Source organism: Gavia stellata, chromosome 8, assembly GCF_030936135.1.
Source record: "Gavia stellata isolate bGavSte3 chromosome 8, bGavSte3.hap2, whole genome shotgun sequence".
Taxonomy (NCBI): Eukaryota; Metazoa; Chordata; class Aves; order Gaviiformes; family Gaviidae; genus Gavia; species Gavia stellata.
Genome location: NC_082601.1, coordinates 394,595 through 412,963, shown reverse-complemented (window position 1 = coordinate 412,963; position 18,369 = coordinate 394,595). Strand labels below are relative to the sequence as shown.

General features: G+C 37.8%; 1 protein-coding gene across 2 annotated transcripts in view; it reads left to right on the top strand.

The window, feature by feature from the left end:
• The window catches only part of TANC1 (tetratricopeptide repeat, ankyrin repeat and coiled-coil containing 1), a 53,158-nt gene that overhangs the window by 13,050 nt on the left and 21,739 nt on the right, over nucleotides 1-18,369 (top strand). For both annotated transcript variants that reach the window (XM_059820613.1, XM_059820614.1), the window contains exons 5-11: nucleotides 4,337-4,594; nucleotides 9,010-9,135; nucleotides 11,252-11,533; nucleotides 12,439-12,590; nucleotides 13,905-14,136; nucleotides 15,348-15,514; nucleotides 17,490-18,097. In XM_059820613.1, coding sequence (XP_059676596.1) covers nucleotides 4,337-4,594; nucleotides 9,010-9,135; nucleotides 11,252-11,533; nucleotides 12,439-12,590; nucleotides 13,905-14,136; nucleotides 15,348-15,514; nucleotides 17,490-18,097 — 1,825 coding nt within the window. The remainder of the gene's footprint in view (nucleotides 1-4,336; nucleotides 4,595-9,009; nucleotides 9,136-11,251; nucleotides 11,534-12,438; nucleotides 12,591-13,904; nucleotides 14,137-15,347; nucleotides 15,515-17,489; nucleotides 18,098-18,369) is intronic.

The window sequence follows — 18,369 nt, the reverse complement described above, 5'->3', positions numbered from 1 at the left end:
AGCAAAGCACAAAATGTCCCCTAACCTGATGCTTTCTCAGTATACAAAAGTGAGCTTTCAGTTTTCTTTAAATCTAGCTGATGGACTAAATTTACGGAGGCTGAAAAAGGGAAGCAATTCTAAATCTTAAATGCCTAGATTTGACAAAGTAAACTTAAGACGTGTCATTGTCTTTGTGTACTTAGTACTTTTTTATTTACAACTTTTGTTTATAGAAGGAATTTCAAGTGAAAGTGGTCTCTGCCTGCTTTTATGAATACTACTGAGATGATCATTGGTGTAGTACTTGCCAAGAAGTAATGATAATACATGTTTTTGTAACACAGTTGATAACACTTTACTCTGACTTTATAGATGTTCTTGCATTTTAGTATAAGGTGAAGTAATTAATAGTCATAAGATATGACATAATATTAGTTTTACTGATCAGTTACCCTAAAAGAGATGTTCATCATGGGTTAAGACTCATTTGTATAACACTTAATTACTTCAGTTTAAGGAAATGATTTTGTCAACTCGTTCTATAGTAGATTGATAAAAGCTATTGTCAATTGTGTTTGTTCATTTATTTAAAGTGGTACCGCACTGAAAAACTTAGATGAGTTTGCAAAAAAGTTTAAGTTTAAGGACTGCACAGTTTTCCATGCAGCTTTTGTTTATATCAGTGAGTAGCATCGATGTGAATATAAAAAATGGCATCACTAATACACTAAATTGCTTCTCTGGTACATGATCTAGAAGGGGAAAACAGGATCCTGTTTCTCAATTAATTACATCCTTTCAGCCTTACTGAGCTCTTCTGCGAGGTACTACAGCCCAGGGGAGGGATGCATGCATGTTTTGTTTATGTAGTTTAACATCACAGAAGATGCATTTCTTATGCAGATACTTTATGAAGTCTTGGAATAAATACATTTACAGTATCAGTAACACATATTTCATCCAAGACTATAGAAGTAGCTGCTGGTTTTGGAGTGGAGTGGGTTTCATTCTTTCCTTCCAGAAAGGCAGGATAATAGGCTGGAGCTTTGTTCTTTAACCTTCTTTAAAACCTGTTCTTGAGTGAAAGCTTCCCTTCTCTCAAGTGGGCAAATGTAGTTACTCATATGAACCTACTACCCATGCATTGCAAGCTTGAAATACTCTATGAGTATGTCCATGTTATAAATGAGGTCAGAACTAGCCACGTGTTTGTTTAAAATAGTATATTGGCATGACAACTTCATCATCCATTGTATAACCTTGTAAGTACTAATATTTTTAAGAAAAGGTTTTTAGCCCAGTGATAAAGGTTGCTTATTGAACTAATGGGAAAGAAGGAGTTTCAAAAATAGGAGAAACATGGAAATAAGTCCTGTATTGTACAGGGAGAAGACAGGATGGTGGACCTGTGAAGCATATGAATGGGAGAGCAGAGGTGGAAAAAAACCCTAGAGAAGATGGAAGGGTCGGGGGGGAATTCCTCTATAGCTCCTTCAGTCAAGTATATATGGTTCACAATCATGCGACCGTATGAAAATCATCTGCCGCAGTTCTGTGGAGCTGTCATTCATGTCTCAAATTCAGGGAGAATTTCAACACCCTTTGTCCCTTGGCAACCCATGGCAGCACCCGTTACATCTATAAAGGCATGAAACCAAGAAGGGAAATAAGAGGCACCTCTCTGATAAATGACCCGTGTTCTTTTTTCCTAAATACAAATGCGTCTGTGCATTCAAATTTGTTATTAGTAGTAACTGTGCATTTTAAATTATGTTTAGCAAGTATATGTTTTCTAATGTCTTTGACAGAGTTTATCCAACCATGAGAACAGCTTGCTCTTTCATGCTGCTTATGTGGGCTTCTGTTGTATTTCTACTCCCACTATGTTTTCTGGGCCAGCAGACTCTGGGAAATCAATCTTTTCTCCCTTTCCTTCTTTTTTATGTATGGTTCAGGTTTCTTTTAGTTTTATGATGTTTCACTGCCGTAGTTGAATTCTTCTTTGCTTCTATTGAGTTTGACATAATAGTAGTGGAGGCAGGTTTTAATCTTCAGCAATGAGCTAAGTAGGAGAAAAGACTGGGCTGCTGGCCAAAATGTAAGCTTTTCTGGATACTTGCCACTGTTTCGGTATGGAAGTCTTGAGCAGCAAGGTCTCCTGAAGCTACATTTCACTCCAGGAGGAATCATAGTTTCAAATATTTCATACTTCAGGAGGAGCCAGATTTTTTGGACACAACTGTAAAAATGAAATAAATTTGTAATTCAGAAGTACAGTCTAAACTGTGTGCAAAGGTTAATGGAACCCCTGAAAAGCTTTTTCTTCTATTGCCTCTAAAATGTGTGTCGTATTATTGGTATTTCTTAGAATACAAGCTCTTGAATTTAAGCATCAGACCTTAAATTTCTTGTGAATGTGAGGCTAAGCTGGAAGAATGCAAATTTATATGAGTACCTCATCATCCTGCAAGGCTGAAGCTGCAGTGCAGTTGATGTGAAAGAAGAATAGTTGGTGCTTCTTCTGACTGGACAAGCCACAGTGTTCTAAGGAGCAGTCCGTGTGTTCATATTTTGTTAGTGGTCTGATATGCTGGAATGTTTTACTTGATGATTTGGTCAGTTGAGTGTGCAATCACCACATATATACCTTTAACATTTAAAATTTTAGCCTGGGGAGGACCCACAGTTCACTCAGATACTATTATTTGAACTGGGATTGATTTTTTTTTTTTTTTTTTTAATCCTGATCCCCTTTCTTCCTATTTTGTATTTTCCTCTGTTGTGTTCAAGTGTTCAAAATGCATTGAGCGTTGGCTTAACTTTTAATAAATATTTGTTGTTCAGTTACTTTGTGAGAGTTTTTAATGTAAGTATTGAAAACATTTTAAATGAAGGAGTAATTTCATTATTAAACGTACAAAAACCAGTATATATTTGCGAAGTGTTCTTAGGCGAGCACATTAGCATAGTTCTATTCACTCAAGTAGGTCTTTAGGAGTATAATTCTTCACACCTTCAGTTATTGCAGAAGGCCTTGATTAACTACGGTCTTGAGGAACTAAAGATGCACTCTCATAACCCTCAGGCACCAAACTGGAATATTTGGAGCACTCTAGATAATGCAGTTAGTATTGTTTCAGCTTTCATTGAGTGAGTCACTACAGCAGTGGAAAACTACTGTTCTGTAATGCAGCATCTGAAAACAGCTGTGTGGTCTTTAGTTGTCTTTTAGCTGAGGATCTGTCTAGCTATGTTGCTTATTTTGTGGCATCTGAAATTCTCACAGCAAAAAAAGCATATCTTACTGCCAAAACGTTTCACATGGTATTGAGAAATTATTTGTAAATGTTTTCTGGTTGGTTTATAATGACATCAGAAACAAGCACAAAAAAGCGCCTTTATTTGAATCTCTGATTTACTTTATACTGCAGTACACTAAAATACTTTAAAAACCTAACTCAGTACATTTAATATAATCTGAAATCTCGTTCATGTACTCTACTGTGTCCGATCGAACATGTGTCTAGCCTTGTATGCTCTTTCTGACAGTGAAATGTAGTAAGTATTTAAGAAAGGAATAGTATATAGCTCAGTTGCTGGAAGCTTTCTATCAAGATTAGTTTGCCAGGTATGTGAGTGCAGACTGATTGTCATCCTAATGTAGCCAGGTTATCTATTTTAGGTGAGCTAGATCTCTGAACAACATTGAATTTTTATCATTTATGCTTCACAATTTACAGGATGTTTGGTCACAAGTAGGCTTGTGGAAAGCCGCCTAGCTCTGGAAGAACTGTGCAAGTTTTTTCAAAGAATTGCATTTTGAATTCTTTTTGTAAAATACTAGTCTGTAAAAAAATGTGAATTATCAAAAAGATGCATTTAAATATTTTTTTCTTGCTCTAGATGCTATTTTTACTTCTTAATGAGCTTTTGTTGTCTCCGTGTTTAGAGAATGGTTTGGAAATTCACAAGATATGTTACAGAATTTTAGTTTTTAACAGAAGTCGAGACACGTTTTGGTGAAGTAGTAGATTCTTCATATAAAGTCATAAATGTTTTGATGGGGTTTTTTTCCCCTTCAGCACAAATTACGTAGATCTAAAGATACACCTGGATTCTTCAGACCACTTTCTTGCCTCCTTTCTCAGGTGTTTTTCCCAATCTGAGAAGTTGTGTTGTTCAGCTCTTTTAGATAAATAATGTACCTTAAATTTAAGAAAATAACCAGTGAAGAAATACTTGAATATCTCCTGGCCCAAAATGCCATTTGAGTATGACAATTGTAATGCATATTAACGTGAGTGCACCATTTTCCTCTGATGTGTACTCTATTTGGGTTTTTTCTCTCTTTCAGCAACTATAACAAGTTCATCAGAAAATGATGATCGTAGTGGATCCAGTTTGGAATGGAGCAAGGATGGGAGTCTCAGAGCTGGAAAACATCAAGGGATTAGTCATGATCGAAGAATAGATAATTGTTCACCAGTTGCAGAAGAGGAAGCTGTTGGATCTGCTGAGAATTTGCCAAAAGAAGTACCAACAGGAGAGGGTCCCGTTCCTTATGCTCAAAGTTCTGGCTCTTTAATAATGCCTCGTCCAAACTCTGTTGCAGGTAAAGTCCCAAGGTAGAAAAAACGATGTTCTTAATGATAGGACATTTCTGTTGAGTCTTTCTGTTGGTTTTGTTGTTAGTATGAAAGTATTTTTGTAGGACAAAAAGAAAAAAGCATAGGTTCTAAACTGAATAGATTAGCAGTACCTAAGTTGTTTAAAATTGTCATACAGGGGGCTTTTATCGTGCTTTTTAGTAGGTATTGGTTAGGTCAGGTCTTTGGGGCACTTTCAAAGTCCATCAGTCATTCTAGAACTGTACCTGGTGTCAACTAATTCTTGAGGTTGTTGCTTTTGTGTGTGCTCGCATTTGCTAGATCTGTAAATCTGCCTAAGACCAAAATCATATTTGGGTCTCTGTTGAGCAAGTGATGTATATATTTTTTTAAAAAACTGTGTGAAATTCTGCCTTCTAGTTGAACCATTCATTCAGAAAATGTGAGTCTGTTCAGTTGTGGTAGATACGTATGTGATCTTACCATTACTTTAAGTGTTGTGAAATAGACAAATCTGTGAAAAAGCACTTCTGACTTGAATTCTATTAGTAGAGCCCATCAAATTCTAACAGTAATAGGCAATTCGCTTACATAAATATAACCCTGCAAGAAAAATGTTCTGATAGTGTTCAGAAGCATGAGCACCATATATGTGGCAGTAAGTTTAGCTAACTAAAAATTCAAAGTTAAAAAACTTGGCAAATGCAAAGTGAAGAAAACTGCAGTAATGAGGTTAGGGCTTGGGAGTTGGTGGTTGGTTGATAGAGAGGGATCTGGACAGGCTGGATCGATGGGCCGAGGCCAAGCATATGAGGTTCAACAAGGCCAAGTGCCGGGTCCTGCACTTGGGTCACAACAACCCCACGCAACGCTCCAGGCTTGGGGACGAGTGGCTGGAAAGCTGCCCGGCGGAAAAGGACCTGGGGGTGTTGGTCGACAGCTGTCTGAATATGAGCCCGCAGTGTGCCCAGGTGGCCAAGAAGGCCAACGGCATCCTGGCCTGTATCAGAAATGGTGTGGCCAGCAGGAGTAGGGAGGGGATCGTGCCTCTGTACTCGGCGCTGGTGAGGCCGCACCTCGAATGCTGTGTTCAGCTTTGGGCCCCTCACTACAAGAAGGACATAGAGGTGCTGGAGCGTGTCCAGAGAAGGGCGACGGAGCTGGTGAGGGGTCTGGAGCACAAGTCTGATGAGGAGCGGCTGAGGGAGCTGGGGTTGTTCAGTCTGGAGAAGAGGAGGCTGAGGGGAGACCTCATCGCTCTCTACAACTGCCTGAAAGGGGGTTGTGGGGAGGTGGGTGTTGGTCTATTCTCCCAAGTGACTAGTGACAGGACTAGAGCAAATGGCCCCAGGTTGCACCAGGGGAGATTCAGACTGGATGTTAGGAAAAAGTTCTTTCCTGAGAGAGTGGTGAAACACTGGAATAGGCTGCCCAGGGAGGTGGTGGAGTCACCCTCCCTGGAGGTATTCAAGGAGCGTGTGGATGTGGCATTGTGGGATGTAGCTTGATGGGCATGGTGCTGTGTGGTGTTGGGTGGGTTGTTTTGGTGTGGGTTGTGGTGTGTTTTGTGGTGGTTTTTTTTGTTTGTTTGTTTGGTTTTTTGTTTGTTTGCTTTGTTTTCTTTTTAATGGTTGGACTTGATGATCTTACAGGTCTTTTCCAACCTTAGTGATTCTGTGATTCTGGTTCCTAGAGGGAAGAGGGGAGGATATTATACTTCATTCCAGCTAGAAATTACTGTCAGTAAAAGGGAGTCTTTTTAGTATAAAAGATGAAACAAAAATTGATGCTTGTAATTTTCCTAGTACGATAAGATGTATCGGGGAAGTATTGCTAGTAAACCAACTTTTGAAATTGTCAATGGCAAAATTTTGGCAAAGAACATGCTAGCAATTTTGATGAGAGAGTCTTTTAAGTTCTGACAATAGCACTTTAAATTTTTGAAGGTTATAGATTGTAAGATAAGCACTAGTTCTGTGTTTTCATTGTGAAGGCACAAACATGTTGGTTCAGCTGGGAAAAAAATAAGAAACATTCTCCAGTTCATTTTCAAAGGAAGTGTATAATGTGTTTATCCCAGAAAAGTCCAACAAATTGTAATATATTGGAACTGCAACAGAAAAAAATGCTAATATGCAGCTCAGTAAATGTTACCAAGAACTTAAGGCTTGTCAGTAATAGCCAAAATCCAATGCTCTAAAAAAAGAAAGCAGTCCTACATTTAGAGTGCTTCATGAAGTGTCCTGAAAGATACTGAAACACACACTGCAGTCTTAATAAAGGTAATTTGAGGTTTTAAAATACTATGAAAATTATTAGCACATTGTTTCAAAATTCTACGGTTGAAGGATTATTTTGCAGCAACATATGATATGAATACAATAATGCCCAGGTTCACAGGGGGAGAGAGAGTACCACAGCTCTCCATAAAACTGCTGTTATCACAGGACAAAGCTTTCTGGCTTTCTGCTATGTTTGTTCATTAGAATCCAAAAGTGAATGTCTTACAGTGAAGAGCAGCAAACAATTGTAATGAATTTGCATGTCTCTAGCTATTTTACATAGCTATGAAACTACAAATGTTAGAAACAATTTTTGAGTCTGCTTTGAAAATAGCTTGATTTATCTGCAATTTCTCTATTGAGTGAGCTGAGCTATAGTTTTGTAGTGCTGAAAAGTTAGTACTCTGTGCGAACAGTCCCGTGTCAAAGGAAGTGTAGTATCCTGATCTTAGATGTTCTAGTATCTTATAGTGCACAGATTTTGGCTACAGATTTTTGTGATATCTAGTGTGCTTTTAAGCTTTTAAGCTATAAATGACTGTTTTCTGGCTTTTGAGTGCCAGTGCTAAATATCTCTCTTTAAAACTGGATACAGCACAATCTTCTGGTATATCAGCTGTTTCTCCCAGCTTTGTATCATCTGCAAGCTTGGTGAGGTTGCATTCTGTCCCATCATGTAGGTCATTAATGAAGATGTTTAACAGTATTGGACCCAGTGTTGACTGCTGGAGTACACCACTAGTGAGTTGCCTCCAGCTGGACTGCGCGCCACTGATCACAACACTCTGTGCCCATCCATTCAGCCAATTTTGGGTCCACCTCACTGTGCACTTACGTAACCTGTATTTCATCAGCTTGTCCACGACAATGTTACAGGAGACAGTGCCAGAAGCCTTACTAAAGTCAAGGTAGACAACATCCACAGCTCTCCCCCCATCCACCAAGCCAGTCATCATCTTACATTATCATAGAATCACAGAATGTTTTGGGTTGGAAGGTACCTTTAAAGATCACCTAGTTCCAACCCCCCTGCTATGGACAGGGATGTCTTTCATTAGATCAGGTTGCTCAAAGCCCCATCCAGCTTGTGTTGAGTTAAGAGATCCTTGCTTATTCATGCAGGCCTCCTGCCATATTTGCTGTATTTCCTACTTGTCAGGATGGCCCTTTCTTGAGCTTGCAGGACGTTATCCTTGAGTGTCAACCAGCTCTTTTGGATCCCTCTTCTCTCCAGAACTATATGCCATGGGGTTCTTCCAAGCAGAACTCTGAAGAGGTTAAAGTCCATGTTCCTGAAATCTGGTTTTGTGCTCCTGCTTTTTGCTCTGCTCTCTCATATTAGGATCCTGAACTCCACTATCTCATGGTCACTTCAGCCAAGACTGCCGTCAACTTTCACATGTATGACAAGTTCTTCCCTGTTTGTATCAGGTCCAGCAAGAGCATCTTTCCTTTTTGGCTTCTCAGTCACCTATGTCAGGAAGTTGTTGTCCATCCAGCCCAGAAATCTGAATTGCTTATGTCCTGCTGTGTTGTCCCTCCAACAGATGGAAGATTTTGGATCAGTTTGAAAACTGCTTTCTTTTTTTTATGTGAATATTAATTTGGTTTATTTCTGGTGGAAAAAGCATATATCCCTGATAAAACTTGGCAAATATGTTCGCTGGATTTTCAGTTCTTCTTTTGTATAGCTATCATTTTGGTTTAAAAATTAAAGAAAATAAAAAATGTTACCCAGAATCCTGTAGCATTCAATACAAAAAGGATATAAGTATTTCCTCACTGATAGTGTACTAGCAGCTAATATCTGAATCTGTTCCTAACCCTTCTGACCTCACTGGTATGGTTGTTCTCATAGTAAAAAAGGAAAGTGTATTAACATGAAGACTGTTTACCATGTGAGGAAGTTAAGGCAGACGTGAGGGCCATCTGAAAGGGGAAAAATCCAACTAAATCTTTAGTGAACTTGATGGAAAAGCATTTTGTAAATGTTATAACATGAATGACTTCAACCACTGCCATTATCTAGAAAAACTTATCTGTAAGTACTGTGTTGAGGAAAGAACTGTAATGAATAATAATGTTCTTTGTAACTTACTCTGAGAGAAAAATAAGCTTCAATCCTTTTAATACTCTAGCAACAAGTTCAACCAAACTGGAAGATCTGAGTTATTTGGACGGACAAAGAAATACTCCTTTACGCACTTCAATACGCTTACCTTGGCACAACACTGCTGGCGGAAGAGTGCAGCAGGAAAGTAAAGGTATACATATTTACATCTGCATCTGTCTTGACACAGTCATACAGTTCTTCGGTAGTTTTGTAACATGGGTGTTCTGTAATCTTTGTAAACACCCCTGTCCCACAAAGTGTTATTTTAGAGTGCTCCTGACAGATCACTCAACATGTCTGAAAATAAGATGCTTGCTTAAACTTTTTCCTGCATAATGCTGTGGTTTAGAAATTGAATGTATGGCTTTTAATAAGGAATCATATATTGTTTATCTTGTGCATGGCAATGCAGTGCAGATCATGTGAATCTCCAGATTGAAGTTGTGTAATACCAGTGTTCAGGAACTCTACTGAATGTTTTCTTGACTGCCGGATTTTATCATGTGGCATTCAGATAAGAGTGTACTGCATCTTAAGAAATACTAAAATCTTCAACAGGCTGTCATTAGAACTCTGTTTTAGGAAGAAAACTGATCTAATACCATTAGATGTATTTCTGACTAATATATACTTCTATATCTCTCATCTTTGAGTCTGAAAATAGCAGGTTTATGTTAAATGCAAGTGATTTATGCAATTTTTTGTTTTCTCCTCTTAACTAACTTAGTCATCTGCAGGCTCTGTTAATTTACTAATGTCGCAAATGAGTGATTTGGATCACTTAAAGAACCACTGTCAAAGGTATCAGCAAAAGTGGTTTTATTGAAATACGATGTTGTAAAAGTGCAACTTAACAAAATTTGATGGCAAGGTTCACTCTATCGCTTACGGCACAAAGGATGTAACAATGATTCGAAGTTACCAAGACAAAATCTTAGTGCACTATAACACAAGGTTATGCGCGGTATCGGTCACTTACAAAAGATCTGCAGTGTGTGAGAGGTCTCTCTGCCTCGAGGAGCAACCTTGAGAGGCCTCCCAGCTCAAGGGGAGATCACCGCCATGCAGCCACGCTTCCTAGCGGGGAGAGCTCAAAGAAGGCTCACTTTGGCTGCCGTATTTATGGAGTAAAGTGGTTGGCTTGTAGTCATATCACATGTGATGGGGAAGGTATGCATGAGACTCCTTGTACCCACAACTTTCTTTGTTCCTTGATGAATGAGTCTTCAAAAAGCCACCCGCTGTTCATGTGTTAATGCATGATTGGTGTTCGAAGCTCATATGCGTTGATGCTCACTGTGTCACTCTGCTCCTTTGTGGGTTTCCAGAGAACAGACTGGAACTAGAGAAGTTCTTGGCCTGGTTGCAGTTGAGGCCTTTACCTCCTTTGGAGCCTGAACCAAAGTACTGCTAGTTTGGTTGAGGAGTCAAGTGCATCCGTCATAACCAGTAACAATTAAAAGCAGAAAAATTTAAGATCAGTTTTACCAGGAATTTGCTTGAGATCGTATATAGGTGTTATGCTGTCCTCTTTCATTTATGTTTTTTCATGGTCGTAGATTAATGGTGAAACAGCATTTGTGTAATGTTAGATTTGGTTAGTGAATCATCAGAGCACTGTATTAGTGAACATTATTATTTCTGTAAATTTTGATGTATTTTATGCGTCCAAACCCAAATTATTCTTCTCTTTATAAGTAATTTCAGATGTTTGCCACAGCTGTGCTGTGTAATTTCTGTTCTTGTGGCTTCAAAAGTACAGAAAAACAGGGTAGTAACATTTTTTTTACATTACTTTGAAAATATGGGGTGTTTTAAAACAGAAAAATTTTATTTATTCTCTGTACCTTTTTCTGTTTTTCTGTAAACGTCTTTACAGATCTGAAGACGTGATGCTGAGGTGCTCAGCAGTGTAGTTCGCTCTAAACTGAAAAATGTTTGGCATTTCCCCATTTACAGAATTATTAATGCATTTTTAAAAAAAATTTTGGATTCTGCAACTTATTAACTCAAGTTCAATTGTAAAAAAAAATCCTCAAATTATACTTGTAGCTTCTCTCCTCTAGAATTTAATTCACGTAGGAATTATGGAGGTGACCTGAACCGAGCAAATCGGTCTTTATTGTTTTCATGATGAAAGCTCTAAGAAGTTTGATTATGAATGCTATTAACAAGGTCACTGAATGAAGTGATCTTCTAAAACAGTCCTGTTTTATTGCGTGTTGAGTTTTTTCTAATAAACTTTTCTCTCTGCCACCTCTTCTCAGCTCGTTTCATCCCCTACAAGCCTCAAGACATTTTGCTGAAGCCACTATTGTTTGAAGTGCCAAGCATAACAACAGACTCGGTGTTTGTTGGAAGAGAATGGCTGTTTCAAGCGATTGAAGAAAAATTGAAGAATACTGATCCAGCAGAGAACAGGGGAGCAGTCATTACTGGAAATGTGGGATTTGGGAAGACTGCAATTATTTCACGACTGGTGGCACTTAGCTGCCATGGAAGTCGCATGAGGCAAATAGCTTCAAATAGCCCTAATTCATCCCCCAAAAGTATGTTCCTCTTCTGAGTAATTGTTTGGGTTATTGTACTGATAACAAGAGTCTAATATTGTTTGCTTTTTTGGCTTAAGGTAGTCGGGCCTCATAAACTCCTTGGCAAATACTTGTTTCCTCCAGTGAGGAAAGGAAACTATTAAAATTGTATGCTTTGACAAATATCTTCCACATAATACAGTGTGGGCTCAGCCCATCAAAAGAGATGGTAAAATGGAGACAATACGTAGAATCTCTTCATTCTGTCAGGCAGTCTGTACCCTAAACTCTGTTGGTAGTGTGACTGTAGTAGCTTGTTCTTCCATTAGTTTGGAAAGAGAGAAGTGACATGTTTCTTCCCCACTGTGTACCACACGCTTGTCAGTATCGCACGTTTTCCATAGAATTTCAGTAGAGGCAAGAATAAAGCTATGCAGAAACCCGTTCTGTCTTCTACTGGGATCCGCAGGATTCTGTCACCTGACCAATCCAGTGCTTACGTTAACTGGAAGGATGGTGTGACTTGTTACTGCTAATTCCCCTGCTGACATCTCAAATGTTAATAATATTCTTATTAATAATGATAAAATGTTTATATTTCCCAATAGTTCAGTCATATAATAATTGTTAGTTTAAATGAGTCATCGCATCTATAATTTTCATAAGGAAGTTCTTCTCATCAGCATGGTTTTGCTTTCAGTAATTCTATAGTTTTGATCTAAAAGTCAGTTTAAATTGTTTTAAAATTGTAAAGTTGCAAATAGATGCCTGTATTTATCAGACTAGTTGCAGACTTCTTTTAAAGTTGTTGTTCAGTTTTAATTTTTACTCTAGCAGTAAAGATATTCCATGATGTTTTCCTATAAAACAATCTGCTGTCAGCGGATTTGGTCTCTTTTGTATTTGTTGTCTTCTAAAAATAGGTGGTGACTCCTGTCAGGAGATTCCCTTAAGTCAGTTACCCCCATCTGCTCCTCCAACTAGTGGCACCAATACAATGAAGGCTCTGAATTGTCCTGGTACTCCTGAATACCAAAATGAAACAGGTGATTCTGTGAGACGCCTTGCTTCAAAGGTGAGTTTTCACTTATTAATAGATTTTCAGTATGTTAGAAAACCTGTAACCTGGGGGGAGACGGTCTGCTTTGCAAAGTCTCCTGGGTGTGCGGGTACTCAGTGGTGGGGGAACAGGCAGCAACCTTGGACACTTCTAGGAAATGTGTACGTTTCGTGACTGGTGAAACCAGCTACCTAACTTCTCTACCTTTCAAGTTATTACTTGAATTCTGCTTGGTCTTAAAAACAGGTACGTTAAAAATTTCACATCTGTTTTATATGTGTTTGGGAGGTTGGGATCCTTTACGTGCAAAAGGGGCTGTGCGTTCTCTACAGGTAGATGCTCAGTGTACCTTCCGAAAGCACAATTCTGGGGAAAAAAAAAAAAAAGATAAAATGTTTGGTCTGTGTATAATCCATCTGTATTCTATGATACAGGTTGAGTCTGAATGTAGTCTTTCTATTTTCCATACTCTGAGAGTCTGAAGGAAGCAATTAAAAGTTATTTTTGTATTAGTTTATTATAAGATTAGATTATTAGATTGTATTAGATTATTATTATTATATTTTTTGCCTAAGTAGTAAGAATAATTAATGTCTGGATTGCAGACTTTATACAAATAGTTGTGAGGAAAACGTGAGGTTATTGTTGCAGTCTTTAAGGAGATGCGTATTATTTGAAAACAATGTTATGAAAGCCACTGAAATGCAAACTTTTTATTTATTGTGAACACCATGTTTTCCTCATGGTTTGATCCCACACCCCCCCAGAAATATGGCCTATGTTACGTTTTATTTTTAAGTAATACACATCTTTGCAGTAATCAGAATAAAGCCAGTTGTCCTCTTTCTCTGTTTGCTATATGAGGATGTCTTTAATAGCTGTTTGTCATTTACTTTTGCCTGATGATAATCAAATTAGTCCCTGGGTCATTACAGTGTGTGACACAATGTTGTTAAATTTTAGCTAATAGGTTGCTTACTCGCAGCCTCGAGTTATTTTTGTCGTACTACTTAGTTACTTAGTTGTTTACCCACAGTATCCAAATGGCATGAGCTCAAATTACTGTGTTTTCCTGCCGGAATCTGACATTTTGATTTCTTTTCCTCTTTGCATGCCCTACAAGGTCAAAATCAATTTTGTTGTCTTCCTTTCTGTGTCTCTGACACAAGCCATCTGAGACCAGTTGTGGAGTTGGATAATTATTCTAACACTGAAAAATATTTTGTAGCCGAAAGAGAAATTTAGTAACATTTTATTGTAATTGCACTAACTAGTAGCCAACTTAAATATTGAAGGTGTAACACTTTTTTTTTTCTTTAAATTCTCCAGGTTGTTGCTTATCACTACTGTCAAGCTGACAACACATACACGTGTCTTGTCCCAGAATTCGTGCACAGTATTGCAGCTTTACTTTGTCGTTCAAATCAATTAACAGCATACAGAGATCTTCTAATAAAAGAGCCTCACTTACAAAGCATGCTTAGCCTGAGATCTTGTGTCCAAGATCCAGCAGCAGCTTTTAAAAGGGGAGTGTTGGAACCACTTTCAAACCTCAGGAAAGGTAGGTTAAGCAGGAAGTGACAGACTCTAAACTGCATAAAAAGTGAAAAAAATCTAAACGCATGTATTTTAATGCTCTAAGAGAAATAAATAAAGCAGAACATTCCTGGAGAAAGGGATTCCTTAATTGTGGTAGTTGTTTGTAACAGTAATAGGCAGGTTTTGAACAGTTGTTTCATGTTTTAAAATAAAATTCTGTGAAACTTAACTTTTTTTTTTTTTTTTTTGGCCGGAAGACTTAAGGATAACTTTGTAGCTTGAAGTTAAGGCTGGCACATTTATATTGAAGGATTTTGTTTTCAGATGCTTTTGTGTTTTGCCACACTTTCTTGTTTTGTAACTTTCTGTGCCTAAACACCTGCAAAGTGGGTATGTTTTTTGCTTGCTTTTAAAATTGGTATTGCAATTTTCCAAGAAAGCATGTAACAACATGATTTTCATGTTTAAAAAAACCTACCAAACTCCTTGAAGCTAGCTTCACAGTATATGCCAGCTTGAGCAGGTAGTTGATATATGGCAGGATGGGGGAGGAGATTTGCCTATGTGTGAACAGAGCATGTGTCATTCCTAGGAAAACTGGTTTGCAGTTCTTGAATTTTGTTGACAGTCAGCAACATTTCTGTGAAATCCATTAGCAAATCTTATGTTTACCCATGGGGTTTTCATCCTTAACAAGTGCTCAACATGAATATTGCTAGTTTCTCAAGCTGTTGCAAAATAACCTTTTCTCCTCAGAACTGAAAGTGTAAACCAATGCCTTTATGATTTTTGCAAATTGTAAACTTTTTTGTTTGTTAAGTCCAATAAAGGATAAGTTTTAAGTAAATAGCTAATAATTAAAAGCAGTATTAACTAATAGCTTAAACAACCTAGATATGCCTTCTTCCCATATCCGTGCATCTCTTATGTTAACAGCCTTTTTTAATCTTTTAACTCTTTTAAAATCAGTTGTGAAATAGATCCATAATAATAGTGCAGTACAAAACACTATTATAAGTGATTGCTTCCACTTTTTATCATTTTATGGCAATGTTGTTTAATATATCTAACGTTGGTTTTGATCTCCTAAAAAACACTTAAATGCCATAAGATGTATTGCTGTGCATAAAGATACATTTTTATTTCTTGATGTTCAAAATTGGGGGATAAAAAAATGTCACTTAATAGGAGAATTTGTATTCATCCTTTCCTTTTCTTATTTACATATTTCAGAGCGGAAAATTCCTGAGGAAGACTACATAATTTTAATAGATGGTTTAAATGATGCTGAATTTCATAAACCTGATTATGGTGACACACTTTCTTCATTTATCACAAACATAATCTGTAAGTTTCCTCCCTGGCTGAAGCTCGTTGTGACTGTAAGAACTAACTTCCAGGTAAAAACACCTTTTAATTTTTTCTTACCCTCAAAAACTAAGTGATCTTTTATATTGGTGCAGCTGCATTATTATGAAAGATACTGGGTTTAGAGGAATTCAAAGTAAAGTCTCTTGAGGTTTTTTCCTTCCTTCCTTTGTTGTTGCATTTTTATTTACAGTGCACAAGTATGATATTGGAGGCCTTTTTTGCTTTGAGTCATTTTCCTGAGTATGCGAGTAGAATTGATAATACAAGAAGTGGTGAAATCAGAGTATGTTTCCTTGGCCTTCAAGAGTGAAACTGGCAAATGAATGATTAAAAGCTTAACAAAAATAAAAGTAATTAGAAGCCAATAGTGATTTTTCCCTTCAACGTTTACTTGGTGAAGTGTATTTCTACTAGTATTAAGCTCTGGATTTTCACTTTTTAGGAAGGGATAAGCCAGAATTCCGCTATCTGTGTTGATGAGATTGATTTCTAGCCTTATTACCATGATCTCGCTGCATCTCTTCATCTGTGTGCTGCCCCTGAAAAAACGCAGCCTCAAAACTTTTGGTTAAAGCATTTTGTCAGAATTAAGCAGCTAAGACACTTGCAGAAATCGTGAGAGTGTTTAAGTGAGGGCATACAGAATTCCCATTTTTCTGCACTGGCCAGCAATGTTCTGAACAAAGTTCTGGTTTTATTTCCAGCACTAGTCAGGCTGTTCGAAGTGAACTGAAGGCGACTATCTTAAGTTTAAAAAAGGTGTGTCTGTTTTAGTCTTTCACTGTATGTCTGAGCTAGCACCCTTTATATATTTTGACAGTGCTTGACATACAGCTGTACCAGTCCTATGCTGCCGCTTGGCGCGGCATCCCTCATTCTCAAAGAAGGAGACTTGAAGGAGGACTGAAGTCCAGCTCTATAGTAGCTGTTTCCTAATGGAGTTGAGAGTATATCTGGACAGAAGTAGGCAGATGGCTCCAGACTTGCTCTGTGCACCAAGCTGACAAGTGCAAGACAGTGCTGATGTGGTCTGTTTTGACAGTGTTAAGGTGCAGCTGTGCTTCCGTACAGCCTTCTGAGAGTTTATTTCATATCTGCCTTCTTGCTGCTAGGAATCTAAGCATTTAGCATTTGGCTGAAGAGTTTAGTTCTCAACTAAATTTTTATTTTTAACAAGGGATTTCTGTAGGTAGGGGCTATTTCCTGTCTGGAGAAGTGCGCATCTGTGATCAAAACATCTCACTAGCCTGAAAGTTCAGCTTTTTGAAATCCATGTAGCTACTTTAAAGTGGAAAAAAAAGTTCCTTTCTGTGTTGTGAAAGTGTTGAGAAGTTTATTAAACCCTTCTGATATATGCCTCTATGGAAGAAATTTTAGGTCTTTTGGATCTTTATTTACATAAACATAAATGTGTTCTGTGTTACATAAACATAAAAATATGTTCAGGTAAACCTGTTGAAGTGTCTGACTGTGCCATACTTGGTACTTGCCTTAAACTAAATGGGGCTGTATAGGTGTGGATGGTACCTTTCTGGTACAATGTTACTGGAAGACGTAATGACGAGGAGATTCTTTTCTCTCTTGTCATTTGTGATATTTCTTAATAAATCATTCCTTCTTAATAGATCATTCCTTTTACCTCCCCACTTTCCTTGGCCTCTCTTAGGGTCCAATTCTGGTAACTGTTTTCTGTTCCCTTAATTACGAAGTGATCATTTCTGTATCTCAGCCCCTTCAGCTGCCTTGCTGAGCTTGGTCAGTAAAATATTTGAGACCTTCCTATGAAAAATGATGACGTGTAGAAATACTGTTCTACCTGTTATCAGGGGATAATATTTGCAAAGACATCACAGAGATACTGAATTTCTTTTTAACCTGTCTGGTACTTGTTACAGGGGAGAACTATAGTAAAGATGCATGGTCTGGTTTTCAGTGCTGGAATACTGTAATGCATGTGTGGTGTTGTTTTTTTTCCTTTTTTTTTTTTCCCTCTCCCCCTCATAGGAAGTAGTAAGTTCACTGCCCTTTATCGCAATATCCCTGGACGATTTTCCAGACAACAAAGAAATTCATGACGACTTGAATGCTTATATTCAGCACAGAATTAGTAACAGCCAGGAAATTATAAACAACATATCTTTAAATGGAAAAGCTGATGCAGCTATTATTGGGAAAGTGAGTAACCACCTGATGATGAGAAGCCTGGGATCTTATCTCTATTTGAAACTCACTCTGGATCTTTTCCAAAAAGGTCACTTAGTAATCAAAAGTGCAAGCTACAAGGTTGTTCCGGTGTCTCTATCAGAACTGTACTTACTTCAGTGCAATATGAAGTTCATGACAAACTCTGCTTTTGAGCGAGCCCTGCCAATATTAAATGTGGCACTAGCATCCCTACATCCCATGACAGATGACCAGATTTTCCAAGCTATGAATGCAGGCCAAATAAATGGTGAACAGCAATGGGAAGACTTCAGCCAAAGGATGGAAGCCCTTTCGTGTTTTCTGATAAAAAGACGTGACAAAACACGTATGTTCTGCCATCCTTCCTTCAGGGAATGGCTTGTTTGGAGAGCAGACGGTGAAAATACTGACTTCTTATGTGAGCCAAGGTAAATGAAACCTGCAGTAAATCATGTTCAAATAACTGCAATTATGTTTTTTATAATTGGTTGCAACAATTGGTGAGAGGAGAGAGTAATGTTAAAACACAAGCACGCCTCATTTTTTTCCAAAATGAAAACTTTTATATATTTAGAGATAGACTTGACCAGAAATATCAGAGGTTACAATGCATAATTGACTTTGTCGAATTTGCAAATTTGCATTTGACTTTGCTACCTTTGTGGGGAAATGAGAGTATTATCTCGTTACTAATATAGCA